Here is a 27081-nt window from a genome sequence, read left to right on the forward strand (position 1 = left end):
TGAAAACAAAATGGCGTCGACGGGTGATCTACTGATGGTATTGTGTGCATAAAATGTACTTTTTAATAAACAACCCAGCTAACACACGACCATACGGCAACGTTGCCTATACGTTGCCATTTGGTCATGGCAACATTACCTCCTGGCAACGTTGTGGCAACATCGCCATGACGTTGCCTAAAGGAAGTTGCCATAAAGTAAACAAATAACATTGCCGCGACGTAGTGGCTTGGTAATTTTGCTAACGTTGCCACTTGGTAGCGTGAGTGACGTTGCCACAACGTAGTGGTGTGGTCATTTGCTAACGTTGCCACTTGGTACTGTTAATAACGTTGCCGCGACGTAGTGGTGTGGTCATTTGCTAACGTTGCCACTTGGTAGCGTGAGTGACGTTGCTGCGACGTAGTGGTGTGGTCATTTGCTAACGTTGCCCATTTGTAGCGTGAGTGACGTTGCCACAACGTAGTGGTGTGGTAATTTGTTAACGTTGCCGTGACGTAGTGGTGTGGTCATTTGCTAACGTTGCCGCTTGGTACTGTTAATAACGTTGCTGCGACGTAGTGGTGTGGTCATTTGCTAACGTTGCCACTTGGTAATGCAAGTAATGTCACGGCTACGTAGTGGTGTGGTCATTTACTTACCGTGATATCAAACTTCAGAATTACACTGGCTGTTTGTGTCCAACACAAATATTAGGTTAAATCAGAAAATGTCACCACTTTTATTGTTTATTTACTACTTAGTGATGACTCAATTCCCACAACAAATATTTGTGCTCAACTATGTTGACCATCCAGAACTACATAACAATTCTCATTTCCACAAACTCTGACCCTGTTGAAAAATAGAAATGAAATATATTCAGATACTGAATTGATGAATCATTTATTTCAAATGCATATACAGGGACCAAATCACGACAATTCTTTCTATTAACAAAACATTTGAAGTAAAATTCATGCGTTTCACGGATTCAAGTGAACAAACCACATTGAAGGTTTACATTGGTCAACAAGGACTGAGCATAAAGGCCGTGGAGAGGCTGAGGTGGAGAGTATAGCTAAAGCAGTGACTGCTAATCAGAATCCAATCCAAACTAATATTAATGCTGTCTAGTGCAATTTTAAGTTACAAGAAAATAACAGCAGTGCCTGACCCACAGGATAAGACTGAACTGACAATCAACCTGAGTTTAATCTTAGTATTCGGTAACCAAGGCTGAAATAAGGTCATCAATGCAATTTGAAATTGTGCGAGTGAGAGTTGGGTTGGGCAATGATATAATCACGGGTGTTTTGTTGAGGCTGCAAACTCGAGGTTCTGATGTCGAGTGGCCCAGATAGCCACCCCACGATCACGAGTGCTGTGTTGCTTTGATACATTAATTAAACCTCAGACTAATAAACCTTAAAACACCAAATCTGGTGTTTTTATCCTATTATTATACGAATTGCACCCCAGTTTTCGATCAAGCTGAAGTTGTCCTTAAGCTGCAGAGAGGCTGGCTCAACTGTCGCTGCCGAGTCAGGGTTGTGAAGATGTCCTGTTGATTCCGGATGTCTCTTAAATGGTGGATCCCAGCGTCTTCAGTTCGGTCCCTGGAAAAAGAAAAAAGGTACTAATTTAATACTTTCTGTTCAAACACACACACACACACACACACACACACACACACACACACACACACACACAGCAGTTGAATAACATATCAAGCAAAATGAAAAAGTGTGTGAGGACAGCTATACAAGAACAATGGTGTCTAGTTTACTGAGTTTGACCAAATCTGTCTTGATTTTATGCCTGTAGCTCACAGCTGCACAAGATGTGAGAAGGGACCAAGTAATTGCCATGCTGCCCTCTGCAATACTTGGCAAAGAGGAGACCAAACATTGTTAATGCAAGCTTTCCTTTTCGATGTCTATGCTTACCTAAATCTTATTTTGCTTTAAAATATAAAAAAGAAAAAAAGATTTTCGATGGCGCCATTTCCACACTTTCTTTTACAGTTTGTTGTTTTGTTGTAATTATATTGTTATAATTTATGACACCATGAAATAAGAATCTCAATGTCAACGTTTTATTTTAATATTTGTATTTTTGTTTTTTGCATTTACACAGTACATTGCAATATGATGGTCTATTCTGTGTGGTTGAATTGAACTAAAATGAAATTGAATAACAGAATGCCTTAAAGGCTGATATCTAACATGTCTGAAATTAAAACTTTAATTTCATACTAGATCTTGCTATCAGTTCAAGCTTTTTCGTTCCCTGTTTTACAACCAATTAATCCACAGAAGGGCACACGTTGGTAGGGCTGTGCGATGAGGGATATTTTTTTCCACAATATACCATATATATCTCAATACTTTTAAATCTCATCTGAAGGACCCCATCATTTATTATATAGGCCTACTGTATTATAAACCCCAATACTTGGGTTTGTATATTATATCATCACACAACGTGACGCAAAAGGAACACTGGAACAGAAACAAGGTTGAAACGCTGGCTCAAATCCTCAGGTTCTGTCCCTTCCCGTTTACTCACTGTTGGTTGGTATGCCATAAAAACTAAGTGATGATTTTGTATTGCTGTTAGAACAGCCGTAGATTACACAACAAATTATGAGTTGTGCAAAAAGTACCGCTGGCAAGGGGGCCATACTGCCCCCGCGAATGTGATGGCGTTTATAGAACCAGGCATTAAAGGTCTCGTGCGATAAAGACAGTTAAACCCAGTACTTCCAAAGTTAGAGGTCTCGTGCAATAAAGACGGTTAAATACCCTGTACTTCCAAATTTGTCTTTGTGGGTTTTGAGACAGGAGAGAAAAGAGATAGAATACAGAAGAATACAGAAGAATTTCGAAAATATATTATTACTAGAATTATTAGGTAAGGTAAGTTAATTTGAAGTAGCTATTTATTTCCAATGTTTATATTTTTAATGTTAGTAGTATATAGACCATTCTGATAACGATGACATTCGCTAAATCTTAAATTAGCTATAGTACTACCATGACAACGATACCCAGGCGTTAGCTGGGCGGTGCTAATAGCTAATGAACTAGCTAGTTATACACTAATGTTACTCAAATGATATGTGTTTATAGGCAGAGGCAAATTACACTTAATACTCAAGTGTAGTAATTGTTTAAAGGTTGCATAGGTGATTTGCTTTTTTGGCCATTTTTGCAAAATTACTTGAAATCCTTATCATAACCCGCTTACAGCCACTGAGTTAGAAGTACTGACATGAAAATTAAACTTGTCAATCATCTGTGGAACGTGCAGGGCTCGAAAAACTCCAGCCAATCATATCCATTGCCACCGAGTTTCATTGGACAGTAAGTACGTCAATCAAACGGTCGTACTGCACTCCCCCTCCCCCCCTCCCCCGCGCCCGACCCCTTCGTGCAGTACTCGTGACCCAGAGCAAGCTCCTGTTTGTTGTTATCCTGCGGTATCTACTGGAACTAGTTAATCCACATTTGGACCTAGCAGTAGAAGACAATTTCCATGGCAGACAAGACGCCACAATCCCCACCACCACCACCACCACCAGCAAAGAGAAGGAAAACTCTTTTTCAGAGAGTAATTGATAATAAAAACGCTGAAAGAGAAAAACTGAAATCAAGAATAATCCTAGGCGCTGCTTTTGAACGTTGGCGGCAACTGAAGGACAGAAGGGTCTAAACCGATGCTTGTGTGGCGGTTGACCTAGTTTCAAAGTTTATACCGTTTATACTCGGTAATACCGGTGTTGAGACGAGTGTAGGCTATTACTCGGTGTGAAAATGTCCACACCGCGGCAACCCTAGTGAAAACCAGGACTTCCAATACAATTATATGAAACAAACATACATTTTCTAAAAATAGTATTGATTTATGTGACCGTTTAATGTTTATAACATCTGGTGCAACCATAGCCGCGAGAACGTATTCTCAGCAGGGGGTGCTGGAAAAAAAAACCCGGCCTGCACTAGACTCGCAACTCGTCACATTGATAAAAAAGATATATAGCAGCGCAGCTCAATTACACCAGTGCATGCGCGCACAGTTGAAAATCGATCGTTGTGTTCACTTCCTTCACACCATGGTTCACATCCAGCTGCTCACAGAACAAGTTTAGCGCACCACCGCTACCCTCACACTTTTTCATATAACCTTTTTTCAGCACTAGGACATATGAGCATTAAATAAATGCTGCGTCTCAACATGCCTTGGACAGCAGCGAGGATGACTCGCTTTGCCACGGGCCGAAACAGTTCGGAGCGACCACAGCCAGAGCGAACACAGCGGGGCAGAGGAGTGTCAGGAAGTCTTTGGTGTACACATCAGTACGGCCTATTTGCACTACTGTTTAGTGGCAATGCAGTGTTTTATTCTATGCCTTTTTATTTTCGTATATTATTTCAATTAATACAATTTATTTATTCATGAAATCAAGATCTGGGCTTCAAATCTTTTTTCCAAATATAGGTCGTATTACAATGGGGTTTGTGTTTATATTCGGACCAATACGGTACAGCGGATGCTCACATGACGTTAAAGCCTATGGTGCAGGTTAACCGGAAGTTTCGATTAATGGGTACATAAAGCACTCAAAATATGTACCGCATTCATGAAATGTCTCCAAAATTGCGTTAAAGTCCAGTTTTTGTCGTTTTTTGTGGTAACGGGTGTTTTCTAACGTCGTTCGGTGGTGACGTCACGGTAGGGAGTCGTGGTGGAAGGTAGCCTCAGCCTAGTACTAGAACTATGGCGTCTAACTGGGATGAGGAAGAGGTGGCAAGAACCACAAATTACATTTATGATGGCCCACAGCCGTATAATTTCGAGCCTGTTAGACGTGAGGGGGCGAATGAGGAATTGCCGAGGATTGATGGCCGTCAAAGCCAATTAAATTCATGGTCAGAGGAGAATGGGTGGAGAGTTGGTGAGGTGTCCTGGTGAGTTGCTATCATTTAGCAATGCAGCAACGAGCGCTTGAGCTATCCCCCCTCCCCGGATAAACCCTACGATTAGTTATCCCACGTTTTGATGGTTGCCTAATAGCTCCAGTACCTACCGGTACATATTTTGCCTAGTCTTTATTTCTAAGCTTTTACATATTCCTCCGGTGAAAGTGTTGTTGCAAACGTACCCGGTAGCCGCCGGACACGTAGGCTGGTCATGAATTCAGCGGTGATTATTTTCGATTCTACTCCTCGTGATTGATTGTCATTGACACCGTCAGGGTAGCGCTTACCGTGAGAGGGAGAGTAGTAAGCGTGTCTGTGTCGCTGTGTTTGGCAGGTGTTTGTGTGGGCGGTGCCGTCCTATGGAATCGGTGGTGGAGAGCTTGTGCTGTCGGGAAGTGAGTGCGTTTTGGTCGCTGGTCGAGAAGCTCAGCCCAAGACCAGCAGATGTGACATGCCTCACTCAGCATCCAGGATTTGATGCATGCTGCCTGAATCCGTTTGTGCTTAAGATAGCGTACACACATTTCAAGCAGGATCATGGTCCCCTTCAAGCCAGCACGCACGAGTATGTTAATTGTTTGTTACTTTAGCATTCTTTTTATAGAGTCCTATGAACCAACTTAAACAGTTATAGGCGACTAGAGATGTGTTGCATAGACAATAAACATGCATGCAATTTTTTTATTTTCCAACCTATTTCCCTAGGCAATACCGGTACACTGCATACAGGCAGGCTATACGATGGGCTTATGGAGTTCTTGGCCTGCATATAAGGAAGCCTCTACCCTCCTGTCTGGTTTCAGCCATCAGGCAACAATTTCAGAGTGGTGACCAGACCCATCATGGCTTTCAATGGCCTCGTTTGGATGAAGAATAAAAACCATATTGGCACGTACAACATGAATACAATTATTTTTCAGTTCAAGAATTAACTCATGCTAGTTGTGTTGCGATCGCTCAACCGCCTTTAAAATGTTATAAAATACACAGAACATGTGAATTCATATAAAAACAGTTTATTAGGTCATCCCAAGTAATGGGGATCGATTACTGAAAAAAGGGACAGGTTGAAAGGCCTGATAAAGTAAACAAATCAAGAAAAAAAGGGTTAGGCACAAAGAAACCAACATAAAATAATCTTGCAATAGTGTGGTCTTACCTGAGGGTCAGCACTCACACAGCACATTCTCTCACTCACTCACGGACACATACATGCAATGATGTCACATAGAGCAGACGCATAGTGATCCAAGAGAAAAGCGCACACAGAGGTCCCTTTCGGATTCTTACCATTTTTTTTATGAATTATGGGGCAAATGGAGCTGTAATGGAATGATTTGTGCACACAACTAAGTAAAAAACCCAAGCAATAAAAACAAAACATGCGACATGCAGTGAGGCGGTAACCATGGTGATGCTGATAAAGGAATGAATGGGTTACAGCCAAAAATAACCAAGAGATAATGTTAGTCGACAGATGTTAGGGTCAGCGCAAGGGGTTAAAATGTAAGGTTATAATAAACTTCCTGGAACAATCAAAAAACCCAAGCAATAAACAGCACACAAAGAGAAAACAAAACATGCGGCATACAGAAAACCACCACCAGACAAAATAACATATACTTACTATATACATATATACATACTCACAACTAAATGATTGGCCTGTGTGGGAAAAAAACTATGCTAATTCAATTTTTTGTAGCGTGACTGCTGGGCTAGATAGAGGCTGACGGCCTCCTCCTTGGGAATTTGTTCGAAGGATTTGGCGATGGGGGCGGGTGCACAGGCTGACAAATTGGCGCTAACCTCTTGAAGAGCCTTGGGTGAATCCATGTAGCTCTCCCGAAGAGCCTCGATTAATGACGTTGCATAACCTGCAGACATAATAATGATCAAATACTGTATAAAGATCGATGTCACAGATGTCTTGTGCGCAAATGTCAAAATATGATAGAACTGCATGACACTGCCTACCGTATGAGGCCTTCTCTTTGATGGGCACAACTACCCAGGCACCTTTTCTGAAACGTGGATATCGCACGCTATACCTCTCCAAACCATCGCTTCTTCGTGCGGTCTCTCTGTTCGCATTACAGTTGTAATGCAGCGCCGCTAAGAGAAGCCTACAGAATAACACATTTGAGAACACTTTCGAAACCTGGTGTATGTATGATCAAATACGGCATTGTTATTCCATTGGACAGCACTGACCTGCTATACATGCCCTGGTATGAAAACCCAGTGTGCTTGGGTGCGAAGTGCAGGATCAGGGAGTGGAAGGCTTCAAGGGAGTAAGTCTGGTGCTGCGGAGACAGCTGTCGAACATCCTTCAGTAAGGATGTCCTTGTGATGATACCCTCCAGTTTTACTGCTGCCATTGAGCCTGCAAGAGACCAAGATAGGTAGGCACACACACAGCAGACATACAAATAGACAGATATTTTTTCTCCAGTGGAAACACATGAAATTGTCCTGCATATGAATTATAGCAAACATATTTACAGTAAACAGAATGTTATGAGATCCCCAGAGTATGAAATAATGATTTAAATGGAAACCCTGTAGAGCAGCCGTTCTCAATCTGTGGTACGCGTACCACTGGTGGTACGCGAGCGCCCTCTAGTGGTACGCGGAGTATGAACGATTTTTTGAAGTTGAAGCAACCGTTTCTGATATCTGGGGAATCGATAACTCGAGTAGGCCTACTACTCGTTACAAATGAACTCGGTTGGTGGACAGGCAAACTCGAGTTTGCATACACACAAACAAACAAAGTTTTCTGAAGCAAATGTATACATTTTCTGTGCGGCGCCACTAACGCATGCCGTGGGCACAAAGCAAATTAAATGTATCCATTTCTGTGTGGCGCGTGCCGTGTGCAGGCACGCCAGAATTCAAAAAGTTAAGAGATGGCGGTTAAAGCAAAGCGCAGCGAAGAATTGAAATAGGCCTACTTTAAAGAAATAGGAGATCATAAGGTGAAATGTAAAATATGCCAAGCGAAATCGAGCTACCAGAGTAGCTACTACAAGTAGGCTACTAGGCGGCAAGATATGCTCCTGAAACACAACGGTGAGTTCGGGAAAGCAGACCCGCAGCAACCAAGTGTGTCGGCTATTTTAACCGCCGCAAGACGCAGCCGTAATCCCGGCCGTGTAGAGAAGATCACAACGCGTAATCCATAGTCCATTTGCTGCCGTTTTATTTGCAGCTTTAAATTATTTGCAATGGTTAGGCTAGTTGTTTCGTTTTAGTTTTACGTTTAGTAGGAGAAAAGGGGACAGAGTTGCCTGCGGAAGCGATGTCTGAGATGCAGAGACTGCTTCACGCTACCAGTGTCAGTTTCGTACGGTGTGGAATGAGAGCTCGGGAAGGCAAGGCACTATTGCGCAAGTACGCCTGCGTGCTTGCGCAATAGCATACTGCCCGAGAATGCAGTATCGCTGTCAAATCTGTCCCTGGGAAAAGTAACGTTGCTTGCGCCGAATTGAAAAGGAAACCGCTATAATGAAACAGCGGTAATATTTCCACATTAATTGATAAAATAACAGGGGATGGGAAGGGGGGATGGCTGTTTCAGAAGGGGGATGATTTTGATCATTTTAATTCCAAAGGGGGATGCCATCCCCCCTCAACTTGCGTGCTGGAAGCAGGTTGGATACTGAACCAAGTCTGAGGCTAAAGCTAACCTCAATCGACCCAGACATCACACCCCTCCCACTAAGCATGATAGGCCTAATTTTCAATGTGTGCCTGAGTACATTCTCCTTCAAACCTAAACATAGTTTATATTCTGACCTTATGGCACTTACTGCAGTATTTTTTAATACTGAATACGTTGTTTTTCTATGATACACTTGTTCTTACTCATGATAGTTTGATTACAGTGTTATCGCAGTACACATGATTTCTCTCTTTGCTGCGCATGATTACTTATAACAGGATTGTTTGACTCCAGTATTTAAATATTCATGTTCAATTCTTTGAATGTTTTGATGCAGTACAATTTACCTCACATGATTGGTTGACTGCAGTTGTTAAAATTTATATTCAGTGCTCTGAATGCTTTAATGCAGTATACTTGTTAATAACCTCACTAGATTGACTGGTATGTTATATGCCAGATGATATCCCCATTTGCTGGGTAGCCCTATTGAGGCAGTTGTTCAATTGTTAGTATTATCCCGTTGCAAGTGTTTAAATACAATACATGAGTTATAGACAGTTGGTTGCTTCAGTCAAGTCAAGTTATGTGAATAATAAATCGTGTTATTAATATTAATGCCTTCTGTGTAAACTCTATGTAGTTATAGGCCTACGCACTTTATTTTAATTCCGGTGGTACTTGGAGAGCCAAATCATTTCTAAGGTGGTACTCATGGTAAAAAGTTTGAGAACCACTGCTGTAGAGCATTCATAATGCCACATACTGTGTACTGTACCTGGTTCCAGCCACTCTTTATCTCGTTGATCCCCCTCCAGAGGGGCATGAGCGCAACTGGAGAAGGCAGGGGTGTCATGGTCGTGGATGTCCTGAATGTGATTCACCAAGCTTCACCATTTGGCCTCCATCACAGCTGGATTGCCATCAGGGGTTGAGGCTGCAGTCCAGTACAGGTGGTTTACTGTGGCTGGCCTCCACAACTGTAGTTGTTCACACTGTCTGTCTTTTGAGGCTGTATCCAAGGCCTTCCCCAGACCTGGTTTAGAACAAATGGTATTAATCGAAATGCAATAACAAAAACTGCTTAAACGTTCCAATAATGGATACATACTTTTCCCAATGTGCCAGACATCAAAATAATGCTGTGTCCCTTCAGGGCACAGCTCTTCTCTCACCCATTTGGCAACCTAAGGAGTAAAGAGCAAACTTTTGTGGATGCTTGCACTGTCTGGCCCTCAGTGCATCAGCAAAGCACAAACGTCCAGCCTCAGTGAAATTCATAAATCTACATTATTTTTCTTTTTGTAAATACCTGGCGATGTCTGTCTGTGATGAGGGTTGACAAATGCAGGTCGTTCCGCCTCAGCAAGCCGATGCTGCGCTTGAGCCCCTCCATCTCACACCAAGAGCTGTTGGGGACCTCTGAGCTCTGCAACATAATATAAGTGTAAGTGTAGCCCTATGCATGGTTGTACACGTGGAAAAGTGCTATATTAAGATGCAGTCCATTTAACAAATTGCAGAGAGTGAATTTCTTTCTGTCTAATAACATCAGGCTTACCTGAACAAGCTGAACATCAACTACCTTGTTTACTCTGTCCTCTATCAATGTGTAGGAGCCGTACTTTGCACAGTGCCCTGGATAATCTGACCTGGGGATAATTAGAAATTAAAATTATGTTTCAAGTTTTTAATAACCAGTGTCTGTAAAGACAATCCACCATGACATCTGCAAATGTAAACTAAAGCCGCCCTGCATGATAACAAATAAAAAAAAAATGTGCAACTGGTCTATGAGCTCTCGCACAAACAAAGTGTGGAGAACAGTATTAGGATACAAAATTAACAATGACATGAGATTATTAAAGTTCATACCCCTTAGTGGCAGCTAGCATAGAATCAACAAATTCTGCTTTACCTGCAGTCACCAGCAACTACTAGGCCTCCATCCATTGCCTTGAGGTCACTAAAATTCTTGGCCTGCTCGTTCTGCCAGGCCTGAATGATGACGGGGATGGTGTAACGGCGCTGATGGCGAAAGAAAGTGCTTGCGCTGATGCACTGAAGGCCAAACAGGGTCATCATCCGTAATGTCTGGGTGGCCAAACATCCAGAGAAATGGATGGCCCCGCTTAAAAGGAGGTTAGAGGTTGGCATATTCCTGTTTAGGATCGGCTGGTTTTGCCAGAAACGCTGGTAGCCACATGCACAGACCTAGATATTTAGAAAAAAAAAAACATGGCAATCAGTGTATAACACTCAAATATGATGGCATCATAAACCCACAGACTAAAGCAAGCCTGGTACATACATTGTAAATTAACTGGAAAGACTAATTTGAAAAAGAAGCAACGTCAGCACCAACCAAGCTAGCCATTATAAATCCACAAGATATTAGACTGTTATAGCAACTAATGTGGATAGGAGGATGCACTGATCACTTGCAATGAGCAATGTGGGCAGACAGTCAGGGCTATTCGATTTTAGTAAGATATTCTGATTTTCGAATCAGATATGGCCTGCAGTGTAAACAAAACCCTACCTGCTCTATTTTAACAAATGTTCCTTCCTGCTGCACGATTCTACTATCTGACTTCTCACAACAGGCCGGACAGATGGCAAACAGGGCCATGAGCTCCTCTTGGCAAACAATGAATTTGTCAATGCCACTACAACAAAAAAGAGGGGGGGGGGGTGTCAGTCAAACTACAGATGCACGAAAATGAAAATTCAAAGTTGGTCTATGTTGGCTTTAAATTATCTCACTTTTGGTGGGGGTCGCAAGTTTGAGATGGCTCCTCACACAACACCTCCTCATCCTCCTCAGACATCTGGTCTCCTGGTACCCATGATGCATCACTGATGACAGAGAGATCATCTTCTCCATCCGTTGGGTCAGGACTAGTGAGGGGGGTGAAAGTTTGTGTCCCCATGCTGACCATCTTGGGCTTCAGGTTCACTTGCACAGCTGTGGCAGTCAATAAACATACCCAAACAGATGACAATCATGGCAAATCTAAGCGGTTATGTTTTGATCTAGGTTATGTATTAATTTTAGCAATGTGTTTGGAAATTTCCTGCATGCATATAATTTGGCAACGTATGTTTTAGACAGCATATCAACCACTAAAAAAATACCAAGATTTACCGTGAGACCTTCCAAGGGGCTTCAAAATACATTGTGTCCCAGTGTCACAAGTGGAGTAGGGCAAGGGGTCCTCTACCGTAGCAGCATTGACACCGTCCGTGGTCTCACACGGTGAGGCATCTGTCAACATGCGTAAATAAATTAGCGTCAGCGACACAGTCACGTCTAAATACATATGAAAGAGGACCGTAATAGTCACTTTCCATCAGGAAAATTGCAATTAAATCCATCAACTAAATAGAACACACACACTGTTGTGAAAGTCGCTTGATGAGCGCCACTGATCCAAACACTAGCCATGGCGCTTTCTAGTTAGATATGACAAGCTTTTGGACATTTACTTCAGGACAATTTTGTTTTGGTTCATATTCATGAATCACGAAATGTTCTTTTCTAATGTCAGACTGATCATGAGTCATGAAGGTAGTGGAGGCGGTGTCAAAGGGAATACGGTATGTAGTATACACAGGGCTAGCTAACGCACAGCTTGTAAACATTACCATGAGGCTTACCATAGCCAGCTCTCGCTTGCGGCTGGCGGCACTGATCTTGGTGCCTCTCGGTCTCGGGGCAGGGCAGGCAGAGAGATGCGTGTGCACAGAAGGCACGGCGTTCGGAATAAGCTGTGCCAGCCTCTTTAACCCGAGAGATACCATCCTGATATCCCCTTGGTCGTAATCTTCCTCCGTGAAATGAGCGCTGCAGACCTTGGAGTTCTTAGTGACCGAGGGAATAGAAAAATCTGCCCGTCTAACGCGGACAAACTGTACCCACTGTCTGAGGGTTGCCTTGTCCTTCGGAAAGGCATGGACCCTGTGTCCTGTTCTGCTAGAATTATTACACCCAGCACAAACACAGTTGTACACCATTCTAAAGCTACACCTACCTACCCACCTACCTAACTCGCTATGCTACACCTACCTACCCACCTACCTACCTAACTCGCTATGCTATGCTATCTGTCTGCCTGTCTCCCTATCTCTCGGTCTATATCTATATCGGTCTATATATCTATCTATTCTGTCTATCTCTATCTATCTATATGTCTGTCCATCTATCTATCTAGGCTATCTATATATGTATCTATGTATTTATCTCTTACTTATCTCTCTCGTACTCTGTACTATCAATGGGTCTCGAAGGGCTACGTCTGTCGTCTCCCTACCGTGACGTCATGCAACGGTTTCCGGGAGAAATGAGATGCTATCGCAAACCGCTCCAATATGACCCACTTTTTCGTATTAAATTCCGTTTTGTGATACCCAACCACATTAAATACAATAGGTAACCATTAAAATGTTTATTACCAACAAGCAAATGACGCAAATCCGAAAAAAATTAAACCTGCACCATGGCCTTTAAGCATTTCCTGGTGCATAATGTGACGCTTCAGAACCTAAAATCCCGTTTCTCCCCGTTGATACGACAACACATAACCGGCGTTTTCAGAAATCTCCACTTTGGTTTTTAGAAATGATCGTTTTCTGTGATAAGACAGGGCCTCGGACAGGGGGTGTTGCAGCACCCCCAAAACCCCTACTTCCCGCGGTACTGGGTGCAATTTACAGCTGAATGTAGTGCCATGTTGTTAAACGAAAACCTACGCTAGCCTGGCTCGCTCTCGCGCATCTCTGTTCGCGCTCGTGCATGATTGCGCGTCCAGGTACTTGGAATGGGTGGAGTCAGAGTCAGCGTTGAAGGGGAGGGGGTAGGACCATTTGAGTTGTGTATTTTCAAAATCTGCTGGCGTTTCGCAAATCGCGTACCCAACCTTTAAGTCAACACCACGAAGTATGATGAAGACAGCAAGAATAGTGTAAACTTTAGCAGGCTACTTAGCCAACTTAACAGGCCGATGGGGCTATCGGCATTGCTAAAAAATGCCATTGTGAGCCAGCTGTAGTCTCTGTAACTTGATGTCACATTTATCCTGTCATTCAGGGTAAATTATGATTTAACGGGCTTTTAAGTTTTAAGATGGCATTAATTTTGGCTTGCCTTTTGGATGTGCAATGACCACAACTTGCTAATATCGACGAAATCGGGCGGGAAACAACAAAGAGGCAGAGGCACTCGCCTATGTCGCGTGCAGTCGTAACGTTGCATTTATTTGTTTTAACTATAGGGCTGTTGCACGAGCTTGCAATGGTAGTGCTAGTACCACAAGGCGCGAAAAAACAGCTTTGTCTAAGCAAATGATATCTACATACCGTAGCTTTCCGTTCCTCGCCATGTCTTCTTTTACTCCGTCAAGCAGGGTGTTCTGCCAATTTCTTCTATCATATTGTGCTTCCTGGTCTGTTCTGCGCATGCGCATGATTACGCTATTGATTCCGCGTTGTGGTATTGGTGTAAAATACACATACAGTACCCCTGAAATCTCCAATAAAGACGTTATAATAATACAGTATCAAATTATCATCCCCATATTCTTACAGTATACATGGGGTTAGTGGTGTACAATAACGTGATTCTGTAGTGGGAGCATCGTTTGATAGAGGCAGTTGGTCTACAGATGAAATACGCTACCTGACACATAAGAATATGGGGAGCATAATTGTATGCTGTATTAAAATGTCTTTATTGGAGATTTCAGGGGTATAGTATGTATTTTACAATGTTACGCATGTCATGCGCATGCGCCGAAGTAGGTAGCGAAATAATAAACGAAACATAAACTCCCGCAAACATCTAGGACTAATCGAAACACGATTTAAAGGAGAGCCCTTCTAGCCAATCAGAGGCGAGAATCCGGGACTTATCCTACGAAAAAAATATCATACCCAGTCTAGGAGGAAATATGAACGAGTACTCGATTGACGCTTGTGTGACGTCAAGTTCTAAAAAATGAAATAAAAATCGACCAGAGATCACTTTTTGTCAGTCAATTTTAAAGAAATCCACCAATCACTAATAGGCTAATAATAGTAATCCTGAACTAGAGATGCAATTTGCAATTGCAATACAAAGGTCATGCAAATCCAGAATATGGTGCCATTAAACCACCTGTGTTTAAACCCCAATGTTTTGTAGGACCTTTCAGTTTTGATTTAAGATGAATTTACAAATTCCCATCTTCTTCTTTACCTGCACAAAACCTAGGCCTAGTCCTGTACTGTTTCACACTGTATATGTATCATGAACTGTACTGTTTAAAAGTTTAACACAATTACATTAATTTCCTATGCATTTATTTTTGCATCGTAGATCATTCCCTCCAGTCCCCGTTGACCTCATTCTTGTCAGGTATGTGTATAAAGCCTTGTCAGCCTTGAAAAGCCAATTCAGAACAAAGATTCACAATGCAACGTAACAAAACCGTTGTAGATAGAAGTTGCAGCAGTGTGAATTGAACGTTGCAAGTCGTCATAAGACAGTTGGTTTTAGAACACTTTTACTTCAGTGCTGATGACGTCTTGCCACTCACGTCAGTCAAGGCCAGCAGAGGCTTCACGATATTATTAGGAGAGTAGGAGAAAATAATTATCCACTTTGCGTAAGGAACGCTACTGTTTGCAAAACATCAGTCGCGTAACAAGTATTCCAAGTATGCTACAGCTTTATTGGTTAACGTGACCAGCAATCTAGTTAGTAAAAACAATTGGTATAGTAAAGGTGTCGTTATGGAAACGGTGGTGATGTTGATAGAAGTTGCATGGGTGTGAACCCTGTTGCATGTATTTTCATCGCTAATCTTTGGTCTGAAGCTCGCATTTGCATCACAAATCTTTGGTCTGAAGCCTGCTATAAGACAGTTTATGGCTAGATTGTATTGAAACCTCAATCACACGTTAAAATGTGAAACATTTTATTTCACAGGATGAGTGAGGAAAAACAGTTACGGGCAAGGCAGTACCTCCGTTCATGGAGATCTGCTAAACAAGTGATGAATAGGATAGCTGAAAGCACTGCCAGTGTTTGTGTCACAGAACACCATGTGGCTGATGCCAGCTTGTCCAGCAGTCCATCCGGTGTTCTTGCGCCTGTTGGTGACATGGACAACTCCTTGGACTTGGATGAGTCATTTGAGGATCGTTCTGCTTTGGAGGATGACCTCGATGACTGGATGGATGTTGATCCCTCTGATGATGAGGAGGAAGAGGTTTTTGGGGATGACCTGGAGGCGTCCGACCAGCGTCCGGCATCGCTCGCATCTGACCTCGCTAGCTGGGCTTGCCAGTTTCAGGTGAAACACAATGCTGTTGATGACCTTTTGAAAGTTTTGAGAGGTCACGGGCACACTGACCTGCCTTCCACCACCAGGACACTCCTGAAGACACCAAGGGAGGTCAGGATCACATCAAAGTCTGGTATGGAGTATGTCCATTTTCCTATCATGGACAAATTGCAACAGACTCTATTGAGATACCCAGCAGACCAGGTCCCCGACTGTGTTGACCTTTCCTTCAACGTAGATGGGCTACCTCTGTTTAAGAGCTCAGGAAGAACAATGTGGCCCATCCTTTGTGCTGTCCATTTAAAACCAGTGTCAGTCTTCCCTATCACCCTTACTTGTGGAGGTTCGAAACCACAGAATCTGGAATTCCTGGAAGACATGGTGATGGATGTCAACAACCTCCTGTCCAGTGGCCTGCAACATAGGAACAAAACAATACAATTCAACATTCTATGTTTTGTGTGCGATGCTCCTGCAAAGGCCTTTGTGAAGAATGTTAAACTTTGCACAGGCTATTATGGGTGTGACCGGTGTGTGCAGAGGGGTGAGTGGTATGAGAAGGTTACTTACCAAGACACAGAGGTGGTGGCTCGTAGTGACGACTCCTTCCGCCAACAGACACAGGGCGAGCATCATCATGGCAGCACCCCGCTTTTGGATTTACCCATAAACATGATCAGTGCATTTCCCATCGATTACATGCACCAGGCATGCTTGGGTGTCATGAAGAGGCTTCTCTTCATGTGGTGCAGAGGAGTGAAGGGCCTGAAGATGTCGGCAACCCAAATAGAGGAGGTCAGCAGCAGGCTCACCAACCTCCGTCCACACATCCCTTCCAGCTTCGCTCGCAAACCGAGAGATCTTAAAAGAGCTTGAGAGATGGAAGGCAACGGAACATAGGCAGTTTATGTTATATACAGGAAAGATTGTGCTGAAGGGGGTCCTTAAAGATGAATTTTTCAGCCACTTCATGACATTCAGTGTGGCAATGAACATACTTGTAAGTCCAGCATTGGTTGAGCAACATTGGAGATATGCTGCTGATCTCCTCCGATTCTTTGTTGAGAGAGGCCGAGAACTTTATGGTAACCAGTTTCTGGTCTACAACGTGCACTCAATGTTGCACATTGTGGAGGATGCCGTGACCTTTGGAGGATTGGACAATTGTAGCGCTTTTAAATTTGAAAATTGTCTCAAGAAAATAAAGAGGATGGTAAGGAGTGGAAGATGCCCCCTGTCACAAGTGGTGAAAAGGCTTGAGGAATGCGCTGGACAGCCAATGGAGCATGGTAGGCAGAGGTCCAATTCTTCTTTTATTTTGAATCGCCGCGAATGCTGCGAGGTCATAGAGGAGAGGGACGGAAGCCAGCTTTGCCGTGTATACCAGCACCCAGAACCACTTTTCAGTGTCCCTTGTGACTCCACATTAATCGGAGTACTGAAGTACAAGAACAATGACACCGTTTTGAGATGGATCCAAAATGACAACCTGAAAAGAAAGGCAATCAAGATTCCTGTGGGGGAAAAAATCCTCTTCATGGCCATTCTTCATGACATTGCAGTATGTTGTATTTTGCTCAGTGTATTATCATTGCAATTTCTTGTACAGACACAATTATTCTTTACTGTATTAAATTAACCTCTCTGTTCTTGATTACAGAATGTATAGCATTGTCGAATTTTTGGGGGAAAGGACTGTTGGCATAGTGGCCAGTAATTGGATTATAAAAGAGGGAGATGTAAGTACATGCGAAAAACCTTTATGTCAATCATTTCAAAAATTCTATGCAAGTTCTGCAAAACTATTTTGTTTTCCATTTCAGAAGACATGCAGCTACTGGCCACTCCACAAGCCCACACAGAGGGCAAAGGACAAAGATTTGCCCGATCCTAAAACCTGGCTAAAAAGGCCAATAAAAATATTTTCCTCAACAGGTGTGTTAATGGGCGACAAATAACAAGTGGTGACATGCAACACATTTAAAAGAGTGTAATTTCTAATTGTTTTGGCCCACCTGACTGTTTAGATGATTGGGATCAGGCCGTCAGGAGGAACAAGAGGGCGGAGACAAAGTCCTGTGTGGAGACAGGAAATGAGGACACAGGGAGGCGCATCATAGTCAAACCCCAAAAATTTATTCACACCGGTATATCTGCACATCCTTGTGTACTGTATTAACTTAGTGTTAAAAGTGCAAGCAGCAATTCTAAACAATGTGTAAACATGTAACACTGTTATTTACTTTCGGCTAATATAATTCTGTTCAGGTGAAAAGAAAACAAAGAAACGAAATGGGAAAAAGGCAGGACAAGGTCCCTATTTCAGGACTTCCCTTCCTCCTCCACCCCAGATAGAATCCCCCATTCCACGGCGTAGCGCACTACAAATATCTTCACCCCCTGTGACTGATGACGGTAGAGTTTTGCAAGGGAATGATGGTTAAAAACAAATACAAATAATTGCATAGAAGTCAAGAAGACACTGTTTCGAAACAAAAACACATAACCTAAATTCTTATCTTGTTCTTTCTGTAGATTACTCCCCTCCTTCACCGGCAAGAGACGTTTTTACAGAAAATGATGGTAAAGTTATGTATGGTAATGATGATGATGACATAACAGTAATTCTATGAGCCAAGACAACAAAGAGTTTGAAACCAAAAAAAAACATTGAATTATTATTTTGTACTTCCTGCAGATGATTCGATTGCGTCTTCATTTGAAACGCCATTGCCTATCTCTACTGGGGACGGTAAAGTGGCGGGTGGAGAGGGTGGTTAAAACCAAACTAGTAACTCTTATCAACAGGTTATGACAGTCATCTGTCTATACTAACCCTACACATTATGCTTTATACACATTACTTAGGTGACCGAAGAGAGAGAGAAACCATACCAATCTGGGCAAAGAATATCAACGGTAATACATGTATTGAACTGTATTGCACTGTATGCAAATGACACCAAATACTACTAAATACACTCCTCTGATCTCAACATTTTTTTTACAGCGACATTGGAGGTTCTGCTCCGAAGGCTTGAGACTGTTGAGCAGAATCAGAGGGAGGCTCTATTATTGCTACGGGCAAATCGACATGGGGACCCTGGGGAAGCTAGTGTCGAGTTACTGCAGGCGCAAACTCAGGCCGAACTACAGGAACTCGAGGAGCACCTTAAAAATAGAGATTTCACAAAAAAAATGGTAAATGTACGAATAATGGTGAAGTGACTTTAGGCTATATTGTACACATGCCACCAAGTGTGCCACATGGCCCTGCCATTGAGCTTTTTTCATCTCTAGTTCCCTGTTGTTAGCTAAGTAGTTAGAGATGAGCAGTCCATCTTCAAATACCTTAATTTGGTTCGCCCCCCTCAAAAGAAAACACCACCAACACCACATGAAAAATACAATGCAAATACTTGCCTTAACCATGGTTGTTTGATTTCCTTAGATTTCCCATCTGAGCCTAGTTGGGGGGTCCAATCCTGGGGAGTGTGTGAGGAGGGTGTTGCGCTCTGTGGCCTCAAACTTTGTTTGGAGCAGCTACAGCCTTAGGGGAAAGAAGGGGAAGATGCCACTGCTTGGCACATCAGTGGGCAGTACCATCAAACGTAAGTCTAAATATGTGCAAACAAATCTATTTAGCTGTTTCAGCTATTTTTCTACACCTTTTAGCTGATGTGATCCGTTTCTTCCAAAGACTCCTCATTTAGGGATGGTCATGATTAATCGACGATCGACTAATTGATCATTAAGAATTTCGTCGATGACGTACATTTTTCATCGATAAAACTAATGCTAAAAAATATCTTCACACGGTGTGTCTTTTTACAATTACCATTCGTATTGTTGTTCAGCAGAGAAATACAGACGGACCAATTGCGAACTACTGCAACTGCTGATGCCATCTCTCCAAGTTAAAAAGTAGCCGCACCCACCCCAAACTAATCGGAATAAGTGTATAGATGTCGTTTATAGCCGACTACACCACCTATTCTATTCCACATGGAATTCTATTCCGATCAGAGAATTATATTTAGATTAGCCGCGTTTACATGGACACTTCTGATCCGATTCGATTTCTAATCGGAATATATATATTCCTATCATGCAATCCGAGTGTATTGTATATATGGCAGTTACAAAAGTGGTCAGTGTGGTCAATTTAATCGAATGCCCATCCCTATCCTCATTATCACTGACCTTGGTACCGTGACAAGCTGGCTGCTTTTTTGTCTTTGTATTGTAGGATGTGTTGTTAATGGAATGCTTTCAGTGCATCACATCTATTTATTCATATATTGAGTGTACTTTCTTCAACAGAAAGCCCTTTATCATTGGTATATTTTTTATGTATTACCTGCTGTTGTTGCTCAGGAGTTGAAGGGGACCAAAGACTTTCACCCTTGTGCTTTTGCTGAAATGCAACAGTACCTGATGGGGAATTAAAATAGTGCAAGTCATTTTGACATCACACATCTGTACACATCATGCAGTTACAATTGACAGAGGCATGCAGCTGGTACAGATAGAGGCTAAGTGTAAAGACTGTTCAGACATATCTCCTGTTGCATCACAACTATGTTATAAGTCCATGAGCCACAGGGGGTCTTCACTAACACTCGGATATCCCCCCTCTGACATTTTAATACAATTTAAAGTGAATTAGCTGACAGTGGAGTTGTTGTATAAGTCCTCGTGGCTACGGCAGAACAACACCGGTGTTGTTCTATCCATTACCAACCCCACTCTCACTCATGCTATATTGCATAATTGTCTGGATTCAGATGCAAGAAGTGCATAACTAATATACACGTGTATGAATTATACTGTCGTATTTTGGTTTGCATCATTGCAGAAAAAATTATTTAAAAAAAATTATATCTTTATTGTCCTCACAGTTGATCAGTTTTCTTTCTATTATACAGACCAAAATGTATTAGCTGTGTACTTCATCTGAATCCATACAATCCCATTCATTTTTAATGAATGAAATCACAAAGCAACAAGTTCCAACTTACTATCACACAAAAATATCCTCCAGAGATGAATAGATTTCAGGAAAAAACCTTTTTGAGAATGTGCCCCCTGAGTGTTGGTGACATGCCTAACTTTTGATCACAAATTCAATCTAATTACAGAGGCGATCATGAAATGGAAGCCGGGGCTGGAAGAGAAGGAGGTGGAGCTTCTGATGGCAGAGGTCTTGAAACATGCCCCCTCAGCCCACTCCAAAAGTTTGAAGGTGAGTTTAAAAGAGAGAGGCATATGCAATCGATATCCCTCCAGATAAATTATTTGAACATGCTGACTATTAGGGAACAATTATCATATTTTTGTACACCACCACAAAATGATATGCAGATCCATGTCCTACTCTTTAAGCTTGTTTACAAGACGTGGTTACAACTCTTCAAGCGAAACAAGGCTAACCTTTGAGGCGGCTCGACACCAACTCTGGGCGAAACACCTTTCTGCAACAAGCTAGAACTTGTTGCAGAGAAAACACAATAGCACCACCGTTTCCATACCAACACTGCTCGTTTTAACTAGTAGTTAGCCAGTGATGAAGAGAAAGTTCTCTCACGGACACGTCGGACAGCGAAATATTTGATTTAATCTTAAGGCATGATCATGGGAAAAGTACTGGCAGCAAAAGTTACCAAGAACACATTCCATGAAACAATAGGTGAACAACATTCTTATAGGGAACGTTTCCATTGTGGGTAGGGAGTGGGAGTGACCTAAGGCCAAGTTAATTTGCAATACAACGGGTGGTTATTGGACATGTCTGCAGGTTTGCAAGACATGGTGGCTGTAAATAGTTTACACAACAAAGAAGTCAGTCGATTGGCCTGGTCACAAAACCAGACTTACTGGTTCCAGTGGGAACTTGAATACGAATTAACTTAACCTCTCTCAGTTTTAAGAGAGGAAGGGATTTGTTTTAAGTTACAGGGAGAATGTATACAGTTTCTTCTAATGTAATAATTATATAAACAAGGTTAATATAATTTGTATGTGATTGTATATTTATAGTTATGATTGATATTTCCACGACAGCCAGTCAACCAATGAAGCTTATATATATATAGATATATATATATATATCTATATATATATAGATATATAGATATACACACACATCAGAAAGCTATGCATCGTTAGAGAATATTTTTTGTATACTTACATGCCTCCCGCAGAAGTTGCAGACTGCAGCTTGCTGAGCAGGTTCTCCAATACACAAAACCACGTGAATAGGGGATGGCGGCCGGACACCTTATAGAGCAGATGTGACCTTGGGTACACTGCAGCTCTTCTGCTTCTTAATTGAACCCACGGAGAGAGGTTGGGTTGAGCACTGGACTGGTTTATTAGCTGCAACATGGGACAACACACAACCAGTGTTCACACACATATATATATATTCAGCCATAGTCCGTTCGAACACAACGTAAGCTTGGTTGCTTCTGAACTTTCAAACACAAACTTCAAATGATCGTATAGTGGTATTTACAACAAAAAACATTAAGTGATCGTATAGTGGTATTTACAAACTAAACATTAAGTGAACATACCTGCAACATGGGACAACACACAACTATAAAAGAGGAGGCCCGCATTAGCGCGCACATGTCACATAAACCTCGTGCTCAAGAACTCCTCAAACATCACACACAAACCAACAAAACGCCTTACAACATGTAACATTAGATTTTACATGTTATGCTATATTTTAAACATCGTTCTTTACATGGTTTGCATTTATAAGTGAACTTTATTTACAAGCGGACAGAACGGCGACTTACCACAACGTAAGCTTGGGTGCTTCTGAACTTTCAAACACAAACTTCCGCCGTGGACCTTCAGAATAAAATATAAAATATTGGTTGGAGTCCCAAGTTTAACAGAATTTAACAAATAAAATAAAGTAATTATTTACACTGTTACACAGGGATAACACGTTCACTAACAAATCTCCGTTGCAATACAAGGTTCGCTCAACAACTAAATCCCGAACAGATCTACCGGCAACTAAATATTCTAGAGCCTTTTGACGAACACAACGCATGATGACGCTAATGATCCCCATTCCTGGTGTGGTATTGGTGTAAAATACACTGCAGGATTAATACATTGATCAACTACACGCTAAAACGTTTAAATTAAATAACATAAGAACTATAAAATGCATTTCCTGCAGCTGTAGTGCAAAGTGAGTTGGCTTGACTTCGTGTTTCCAGGATGAATATTTACGTTGTTTAGGCGCAACGTCCGCAATGCCAGACCCCGTCTACCGTCTTCTTACTATTAGACATTATCCGGCAATGCTTAGCTTTCATAGCCACTTGGGCTGCTATCTAGAACGTGCTCACGCTCGAGTCTAGCGTAACCTCGGCATAACATATTTAAGTTTTGACTAAATGTACAATGACATTTGACTGAATGTAAAATGAATATAAATGCACTCACGTGTTCTCTTTTATTTGTTCTTCACAGGTTCGGATGGAACGGCAGGCGGAAGAACATCCCCAAAATTGAATTCAAAATTATTTGAAATAAAAATATAATAAATTGATATTTGTTAGTGTACTGTCTTGTCTTTTGAATAGGCTTGGGGTCCACATTAGCAACAGCCACCAGCCAAAATGTAGGTAAAATATTTATGAGGCTTGTAGATTTCAGACTAGATTTTGTGGGTTCTATAAAGGGCAAATGAGGACTGCACCATGCAGATCCGCCCTAACGTGCTTGCAACGTTATGGCAACCTTTTTGAAGAAGGTTGCATAAATGTCGCCAGTATGTATTTTGGTTGCCACGACGTCGCCAGGACGTGGCAGTTACGGACGAGCAACGTCGCCAAGAACGTCCTTGCAACGTTATGGCAACGTTATGGCAACCTTTTTGAAGAAGGTTGCATAAATGTCGCCAGTATGTATTTTGGTTGCCACGACGTCGCCAGGACGTGGCAGTTACGGACGAGCAACGTCGCCAAGATACATTGCGGCAACGTGATCGCGTCTTTCACCCGCACGTCGCGGCAACGTTGAAACTTACGTTGCGGCAACCTATGTTTGGTCATAAAGTTACGTAACCGCGACGTCGCGGCGACGTAACTGCGTTAGCTGGGAATCTGTACACTTAAAGTTCTCAATGACTCGTTTTATATTTTAAGACCCATATTATACTATCAAAGAAGTGTCAGGCTACTTCTAGCCTTTTAAGTTGTTTAAAATAACGATTTCGTTTTTACCATGACAAGATGCCCCAATGGTTCCCAGTTGCAACCTGGTCTCACAGGAATCCGTGTAATGACTACGGACGCTTAACTCGAAATCCGTAGCCACATCACGGAAACACACCGATTTCCGTGATGTGACCACGGAATTCGCTCCAATGCAAGTTAATGACACTGATGTTCCGTGGCTCACACACGGATCCCCGTTTCAACGAGCGAGTCGACCACGGGGATTAATTCAAAACCCGTGGTGGTCTCACTGAAACACTTAAATTGTCCTTGATGTGTCCACGGAAGTTGCTCCAATGCAAGTAAATGACACTGATATTCCGTGGCACACACACACAGATTCCCGTTTCAATCTGTGTGTGTGCCAAAGTTGACCACGGCGGGGGCTTGACTCAAAATCCGTGCTGGTCTGACGGAACCACTTACACCGGGATCCCACCGGACGCGTATGCGGCGCGGAACGGCTGCGCCGCGGAACGGCCGCGTCCTCTGCCCTGCGTCCATTCCTGCGTCCATTCCAGCCATATTCACGCGAGATCACGCGATAATCCTAAACCTAATGTACTCCCCTTCCACTCCCAAAACTATTGCAATTAAATGCCACGCTTTGTCCTTTCTGACATTTTCCTTATAAAAAGGATGATTTGGTACATAAATGACTTCATGTTGCTGAACTTGACTCGACAATGAGTCTCTCGTCGACCATGTTGCCGACCCTCTGAGACCCACCGGTCATGACGTAATAATGTTGATGTGAAGTTACATGAGCTGAGTATTGCGTTTTATTTTGAAAATTGACCGGATGCTCTATGGCTTTCACTTTTCACTTCCGGCCCGGCTCGACCTGCTCTGTCGAAATTGACGCGGTTTAGCAGCGGCTTGCGGCAAAAATAGAATTGGACGGAAAGATAGCGCCGCGCCGCGGCACGCCGCTCCTGGGACGCTGCTGAAACGTTCCGCGGCGCGCCCGGTGGAAATGGTCTCATTGATTATAGTGGAAGCGATCAGCAGCGGTGACCGCGTACGCCTCCGGTGGAATCTAGCCTTTAAATTGTCCGTGATGTGGCTACGGAATTGGCTCCAATGCAAGTAAATGTCACTGTTATTCCGTGGCTCACACACGGATCCCCGTTTCAACGAGCGAGTCGACCACGGGCGCTTATCTCACAGTCCGTGGTGTTCTCACGGAATCATTTAAATTGTCCGTGATGTGGCTACGGAATTGGCTCAAATGCAAGTAAATGACACTGTTATTCCGTGGCTCACACACGGATCCCCGTTTCAACAAGCGAGTCGACCACGGGTGCTTAACTCACAGTCCGTGTTGGTCTCACGGAATCACTTAAATTTTCCGTGATGTGGCCACGGAATTTGCTCCAATGCAAGTAAATGACACTGTTATTCCGTGGCTCACATACGGATCCCCGTTTCAACGAGCGAGTCGACCACGGGCGCTTAACTCACAGTCCGTGGTGGTCTCACGGAATCACTTAAATTGTCCGTGATGTGGCTACGGAATTGGCTCCAATGCAAGTAAATGACACTTTTATTCTGTGGCTCACACACGGATCCCCGTTTCAACGAGCGAGTCGACCACGGGTGCTTAACTCACAGTCCGTGTTGGTCTCACGGAATCACTTAAATAGTCTGTGATGTGGCCACGGAATTTGCTCCAATGGAAGTAAATGACACTGTTATTCCGTGGCTCACACACGGATCCCCGTTTCAACGAGCGAGTCGACCACGGGCGCTTAACTCACAGTCCGTGGTGGTCTCACGGAATCACTTAAATTGTCCGTGATGTGGCTACGGAATTGGCTCCAATGCAAGTAAATGACACTGTTATTCCGTGGCTCACACACGGATCCCCGTTTCAACGAGCGAGTCGACCACGGGTGCTTAACTCACAGTCCGTGTTGGTCTCACGGAATCACTTAAATCGTCCGTGATGTGGCCACGGAATTTGCTCCAATGCAAGTAAATTACACTGTTATTTCCGTGGCTCACACACGGATCCCCGTTTCAACGAGCGAGTCGACCACGGGCGCTTAACTCACAGTCCGTGGTGGTCTCACGGAATCACTTAAATTGTCCGTGATGTGGCTACGGAATTGACTCCAATGCAAGTAAATGACAATGTTATTCCGTGGCTCACACACGGATCCCCGTTTCAACGAGCGAGTCGACCACGGGCGCTTAACTCACAGTCCGTGTTGGTCTCACGGAATCACTTAAATCGTCCGTGATGTGGCCACGGAATTTGCTCCAATGCAAGTAAATGACACTGTTATTCCGTGGCTCACACACGAGAGAGAGAGAGAGAGAGAGAGAGAGAGAGAGAGAGAGAGAGAGAGAGAGAGAGAGAGAGAGAGAGAGAGAGAGAGAGAGAGAGAGAGCGCTCGCTTCAGAAGGGGTGTGGCAGAAAGTACAGTGCACCCTAGGTAGGCTATGCGTCAAAACCACAAATGCAACAAAGGGTCCATGCTTTGTATTATGGAATATGGATACTACAATTTTGGCAGCAGATAGTGTGGTACACACTCTATTATGTATCGTGCTCATGCTCACGAAAATAATCTATTGAACTGTGTCCCAGAGCACGGTTGTCTGACTTATTTTGTGCTACACAAAACATAAACCAAAGCCTTTCAATTGGGATATTTGATTCGACTATAGAAGGGGTGTGCGCTGGTACAAGGCACCCTCTTATGTATGTGTCAAAACAACATATGCACCAAAGGGTAAATGAAGTATTAGAGATACTCTGATATCCCCTTTTTTTTCAGCAGACCTCCTAAAATACATTTCGTGCTCATGCTCAGGAAGATTAATCGATTGAATCGTGTCCCAGAGCATGATTGTCTGACTTTATTCGT

General features: G+C 42.9%; 2 protein-coding genes across 21 annotated transcripts; one reads left to right on the plus strand and one right to left on the minus strand.

Moving 5' to 3' along the window:
• The first annotated feature begins 45 nt into the window (after positions 1 to 45).
• On the plus strand, positions 46 to 25269 carry LOC130391392 (uncharacterized). 6 transcript variants are annotated; one of them, XM_056601496.1, is made up of 12 exons: positions 46 to 1615; positions 14987 to 15025; positions 17617 to 17891; positions 17984 to 18103; positions 18225 to 18371; positions 18492 to 18539; positions 18655 to 18708; positions 18825 to 18875; positions 18967 to 19157; positions 19408 to 19567; positions 21098 to 21201; positions 23457 to 25269. In XM_056601496.1, exons 1-12 carry the CDS (start codon positions 1557 to 1559, stop codon positions 23496 to 23498), a joined length of 1290 nt encoding a protein of 429 aa, XP_056457471.1. In that variant the 5' UTR covers positions 46 to 1556; the 3' UTR covers positions 23499 to 25269. The 6 variants fall into 6 exon arrangements, with proteins under 6 accessions (XP_056457471.1, XP_056457474.1, XP_056457470.1 ...); XM_056601499.1 differs by lacking the exon at positions 23457 to 25269 and having other exon boundaries at positions 17617 to 17695; positions 17780 to 17891; positions 21098 to 22795; XM_056601495.1 differs by lacking the exon at positions 23457 to 25269 and having other exon boundaries at positions 21098 to 22795.
• LOC130391393 (uncharacterized) lies at positions 3413 to 24775 on the minus strand. 15 transcript variants are annotated; one of them, XM_056601505.1, is made up of 13 exons: positions 22766 to 24775; positions 22147 to 22334; positions 20317 to 20390; positions 16527 to 19533; positions 16204 to 16370; positions 11780 to 16110; positions 11398 to 11599; positions 11174 to 11300; positions 10550 to 10845; positions 10193 to 10283; positions 9944 to 10060; positions 6942 to 9818; positions 3413 to 6841 (listed from the first exon to the last, which is right to left on the minus strand). In XM_056601505.1, exons 6-12 carry the CDS (start codon positions 11952 to 11954, stop codon positions 9522 to 9524), a joined length of 1305 nt encoding a protein of 434 aa, XP_056457480.1. In that variant the 5' UTR covers positions 11955 to 16110; positions 16204 to 16370; positions 16527 to 19533; positions 20317 to 20390; positions 22147 to 22334; positions 22766 to 24775; the 3' UTR covers positions 3413 to 6841; positions 6942 to 9521. The 15 variants fall into 15 exon arrangements, with proteins under 15 accessions (XP_056457480.1, XP_056457488.1, XP_056457484.1 ...); XM_056601513.1 differs by having other exon boundaries at positions 16527 to 17102; positions 17972 to 19533; positions 22147 to 24775; XM_056601509.1 differs by having other exon boundaries at positions 16527 to 17445; positions 17972 to 19533; positions 22147 to 24775.
• Positions 25270 to 27081: the final 1812 nt, after the last annotated feature.

Source organism: Gadus chalcogrammus, chromosome 11, assembly GCF_026213295.1.
Source record: "Gadus chalcogrammus isolate NIFS_2021 chromosome 11, NIFS_Gcha_1.0, whole genome shotgun sequence".
NCBI lineage: Eukaryota > Metazoa > Chordata > Actinopteri > Gadiformes > Gadidae > Gadus > Gadus chalcogrammus.

Excerpts from the sequence above, each read along its gene's own strand:
- LOC130391392 (XM_056601493.1), top strand. The coding sequence starts at position 1,557 with ATGTCTCTTAAATGGTGGATCCCAGCGTCTTCAGTTCGGTCCCTGGAA. Across the intron at positions 1,616-14,986 it reads TCCCTGGAAAAAGAAAAAAG|ATCATTCCCTCCAGTCCCCG; the intron begins GTACTAATTTAA and ends TTTGCATCGTAG. Across the intron at positions 15,026-15,598 it reads GTTGACCTCATTCTTGTCAG|GATGAGTGAGGAAAAACAGT; the intron begins GTATGTGTATAA and ends TTTATTTCACAG.
- LOC130391393 (XM_056601505.1), bottom strand. The coding sequence starts at position 11,954 with ATGTATTTAGACGTGACTGTGTCGCTGACGCTAATTTATTTACGCATG. Across the intron at positions 11,600-11,779 it reads GCCCCTTGGAAGGTCTCACG|CTGTGCAAGTGAACCTGAAG; the intron begins GTAAATCTTGGT and ends TGACTGCCACAG. Across the intron at positions 10,284-10,549 it reads GTAGTTGCTGGTGACTGCAG|GTCAGATTATCCAGGGCACT; the intron begins GTAAAGCAGAAT and ends AATTATCCCCAG.